Consider the following 5,044-nt stretch of genomic DNA (forward strand, 5'->3'; position numbering starts at 1 on the left):
AAGTCCCAAAAAATGAAGTTCCTTTTTGCTTTTGTTTCCCTTGCCTTTGGAGATGTGTCTAGGAAGAAGTTGCTGCAGCTGGGGTCAAAGTGATTGCTGCCTGTGTTCTCCTCTAGGATTTTGATGGATTCCTGTCTCACATTAGGTCTTTCATCCATTTTAAGTTTATCTTTGTGTATGATGTAAGAAAATCATCCGGTTTCATTCTTCTCCATGTGATTGTCCATATTTACCAGAACCATTTATTGAATATTGATTTTCTCCTTATCTCTGAAATTTGCAAGCTTAACTATTATATTTCAGGGTATTGACCTATTTTTATTTATTTTAGGGGGTGTTCCTTTTACCTTTTGGAAATAAATCCCTGTTTCCCTCCCCAGATTAAGAAAGTTCTCAACTATGATTTGCTCAAGTACACCTTCTGTCCTTCTCTCTCTTTCTTCTTTCCCTGAGACTCCAATAATTCCAATATTGTTTCATTTTATGGAATCAGTGATATATCAAATTCTCCTCTCCTGTCCATTAGTTGCTGCTTGGGGCTTTTGTTCCCTAAGGCTTTTGTGCCTCTTTAGAGGATGAAAGTAAAAATAGTCAGGCTGATCTCCATCCCTGAAGCTGAAATATGGCAGCCCCATCTTCCCAGTAAATCCTCAGGGATAAGCAGTCCTCACTTTTCTGTGTGCTAAAGTTCAGACTTCTGTGGTGCATTTCTGCACCAGTCCTCCTGGGGAAAGTGGAAGGTCACCATGTTTCTGTCCTTTTTTGGGCCCCCACATGGAGAGTAGTCATCCAGTGGTGCCTCAGTTTGTGGTTTAGGGCAAATGGATATGAGAACCCCCTTCCCAGGCTCACTGACCATAGACTGTTTCCTGCTCAAATGCTTGGAAACTCTGCTGATTCAGGAACTCTTATTCTTTCTGTAACCCTGGATTTCCTGAAACCACAGCCTCCCACCTAGGATTCTTCCCTGCTTTGCCACATGAACATCTTTCAGGCAGGGATGTCTTTTACTGGGGCAGACTTCTAAAAGTTCTGATTTTGCACTCAGGCTATATCACTTTCTGGTAGCTCCCTCATGGAAGATCCCACTCCCCACCATTTGTCATCCAACTATCCCATCAAATTCACTTCTCCATACCTCCTAACTTATAAAAAGTGGTCTTTTTACTATTTGTAGAATCCAAAAATTATTTTCTTAAACATCTATGGTTGAAATCATAGGTGTTCAGAATGGTTGGAATGTTATCCAGCTAAATTCAAGGGACCAGATGAAATGAGATCCTCTAATCTTCTGCCATCTTGCTTCCCTCCCCCTACCAATATCCTTTTAAAAATATTTTTATTTGAATATAATCGTCACACAGTGTTCCATCAGCTTTATATTTACAACATAGTGATTCACAAGGTTAAGTTATTATGTTCACAACAAGTGTACTTACCATCTGTCATGAGACATTATCAGGGTGATGGAGAGTGGGTCAAAATGGGTGAAGGGGAGAAGGAGGTACAGGCCCCTAATTATAGAATGATAAGGCACAGGAATACAGTCAATATTTTAATAAAAATGCAATGGGATAGATGGTAGCTGTATTTATGATGAATATAGCATAGTGTATAAACTTGTTAATGGAACATTGTAAACTATACTCAAATTTAAAGAAATAATAAAATAAAAATGAAGGAAAAAATACAAAAAATAAAACAAAATATACAATTAATGGGCTATATTCCTTATGCTGAGCCTTTTATTCCTGTGACTTATTTATTCCATAACTGGAAGACAGTATCTCACATTCTTCTTCACCCATTTTGTCACTGCTCCATCACTTTCTTCCCTAGCAACCATCAGTTTCTTCTCTGTATTTACACATATGGTTAGCTTTTTGCTTATTCATTCATTTCTGTTTTTACATTCCACATACAGAACTGAGTTTATGTGGCATTTGTCTTTCTCAGTCTGACTTACTTCACTTAATATAATACCATGTGGGCCCATCCATGTTGTTACAAAGGGCACAATGTTATGGATTTTATGGCTGCATAATGGTCCATTGTCTGCACGGAATATACAAACACACACATACATACCACTCCTTCCTTAAAGATTCATCTATTAATGGACAGTTAGATTCCATATGGAAAGATTGTTTCCATATCTTAACTATTGTGAATAAGAATAGCATAAGAATAGGGGTACATATATAAATATATGAATGAATGAAATCTTGCCATTTGCATTGTTATGGATGGAGCTAGAGAATAAGTTATGCAAACTAAGTTAATCAGAGAAAAACAAATGTCAGATGATCTCACTTATATGTTGAATTTAATAAACAAAACAAATAAGTAAAGGGGGGGAAAGAGAGAGGCAACTATAGAGAATAAACTGATGGTTACCAAAGGGAAGTGGGAAGGGGATGGATTAAATAGGTGATGGAGATTAAAGAATGCAGATGTTGTGGTATGCACCAAGTGTTGTATGGAAGTGTTGAATCACTATATTGTGTACCTGAAACCAATATTGCATTGTATGTGGCACCTGAAACCAAAATTACACTGTATAAAAACTAACTGGAATTTGAATAAAAATGTTAAAAAAGGTCATATGAAGATCTGGTAAAAATTAAAATAAACATATATGTCCATATATTAGTGTTTTTGCTTTATTTGGGGAAATGCATAACCAGTAGTGGAATTATTAAGGCATGAATATTTTTTTAAAAGATGTATTTTTTTGGTTTTGCTTTTTGTTTTTGTTTTTGTTTTACAGAGAGAGAAAGATAACAGGAGACAGGGCAAAGGGAGAGGGAGAAAGAGAATCTCAAGAAGTCTCCCTGCTTGGTATTGAGTCTAGTGGAGCAGTTCTCAAACTCTGACCCTGAGATCAAAACTTGGTCAAGGGGCACCTGGGTGGCTCAGTGGGTTAAAGCCTCTGCCTTCGGCTCAGGTCATGATCTCAGGGTCCTGGGATCGAGCCCCGCATCAGGCTCTCTGCTCAGCAGGAAGCCTGCTCCCTCTCTCTCTGCCTGCCTCTCTGCTTGCTTGTGATCTCTGTCTGTCAAATAAATAAAATATTAAAAAAAAAAAAACTTGGTCAAAAGTTGGGGACTTAACCAACTAAGTCACTCAGGTTCCCCTAAGGTACTGTATTTTTGATTTGTGAATTCCTAAATTTCTATTAAATTTGTTCAATTACAGGTAATTTATACTCCTACAATTTGCAAGTCCTTGGAATTTCTCTTTATTAGTACCCTGGGTTTCTGTGTGTAAACATGCACACAGACACACACACAAGCTCACTAAAATTTTATTTCAGGTTGTCATATGCCATGAGTGATCTATTAACTCTACAGTTCTCCTTGGTGATTCAGGTAAAATCAAATGGAGAATACCACTTGGGTGGCCAACCATACTGGACGATTAGATTTTGAACTAGTGGGACTCTTCAGTCAATCCAACCACCCAACTCTTCTTTGTGTGGTCATTTTTGTGGTTTTCCTAATGGCCTTGTCTGGAAATACCATCCTGATCCTTCTGATACAGTGTGATGTTCACCTGCACAACCCCATGTACTTTTTTATCACCCAATTGTCTCTCATGGATGTGATGTACATTTCTGTCACTGTGCCCAAGATGCTCATGGACCAGGTCATAGGAGTGAATAAGATCTCAGCCCCTGAATGCGGGATGCAAATGTTTCTTTATTTGACACTAGGAGGTTCAGAATTTTTCCTTCTAGCTGCCATGGCCTATGACCGCTATATGGCCATCTGCCATCCACTCCGTTATCCTATCCTCATGAACTATAGGGTGTGTCTCCTCTTGGTGTCTTCTTCCTGGTTTCTAGGATCTGTGGATGGATTTATGCTCACATCCGTCAGCATGACCTTCCCCTTCTGTAGATCCCGGGAGATCCATCATTTCTTCTGTGAGGTCCCTGCTGTAATGAAGCTTTCCTGCTCAGACACTTCCCTCTATGAGACCCTCATGTACCTGTGCTGTGTTCTCATGCTCCTCATCCCTGTGACAATCATTTCAAGCTCCTATTCTTTCATCCTCTTCACCATCCACAGGATGAACTCAGCAGAGGGATGGAAGAAGGCCTTTGCCACTTGTTCTTCCCACATGATGGTAGTCATCCTCTTCTATGGTGCTGCTGTCTATACCTACATGCTTCCCACCTCCTATCACACCCCAAAGAAGGACATGATTGTATCTGTCTTTTACACTATACTCACTCCTGTTCTAAATCCTTTAATTTATAGTCTTAGGAATAAGGATGTAACAAGGGCTCTAAAAAAAATGTTGAATGTGGGATCTGTCTTACATGAAAGTATAAAGTAGGAAATATTTGTACTGTTTCTTTTCCTTCATGCTACAAATTAGAACTTTAGGATCTTATGCCAACGTTATTCTTCAGGTTCTCATACCATATGTCAACACCTATTCATCCCTTTCAGAGGAATTGTTTCCTTATACTGAAAAGCTCTTCATTTTTACACTTCTGTATTCAAAATATTTGTACAATTGCATTGTACCCATGTTATATTTTTCTGAAATTTACAACTGCACTGTGATTCTGTGGGAAAATACTCATATTTGTATGAAATACATATCAAGATATTCAGAAACAAGGGTCATAAGGTGATATGAGACAGACAGATGGAGAGAGAAGTGATAAATCAAATGGGGTGTAATGCTAATACTTGAATCTAGGAAAAAGGTATATTAATTCTTTATTGTACTATTATTAATATTAATACTACTTTTACTATTCATACTAATTTTCTACAAATTTGAAATTACTTGGGAATAAAATATAAAGTATCAAACTTTTGGCTATGTTAAAAATTTGTCCTTGATGCATAGTGTCATTTTAAGTGGAAAATCTTGAAAATCATTCAAAAATTAACATGGCTGATCATTACTGCATCAATCCAGTTGTTGTGCTGTTTAATTAGATCGATTTCATTCCTTAGGTTTCAAAACTGAAGACATTCAGTGGCTGTTATCTCTCTGAAATCATTAGTACATTGTGGTAGAA

General features: G+C 37.7%; 1 protein-coding gene across 1 annotated transcript; it reads left to right on the top strand.

Annotated features, from left to right (window-relative positions):
• Positions 1-3,381: 3,381 nt before the first annotated feature.
• On the top strand, positions 3,382-4,344 carry LOC123936254 (olfactory receptor 2T29-like). Its single transcript, XM_045996903.1, has one exon. The coding sequence runs from the start codon at positions 3,382-3,384 to the stop codon at positions 4,342-4,344; it is 963 nt and encodes a 320-aa protein (XP_045852859.1).
• The last annotated feature ends 700 nt before the right edge of the window (positions 4,345-5,044 follow it).

The sequence above is a fragment of the Meles meles genome, unplaced genomic scaffold (assembly GCF_922984935.1).
Source record: "Meles meles unplaced genomic scaffold, mMelMel3.1 paternal haplotype, whole genome shotgun sequence".
In the NCBI taxonomy this organism is placed as follows: domain Eukaryota; kingdom Metazoa; phylum Chordata; class Mammalia; order Carnivora; family Mustelidae; genus Meles; species Meles meles.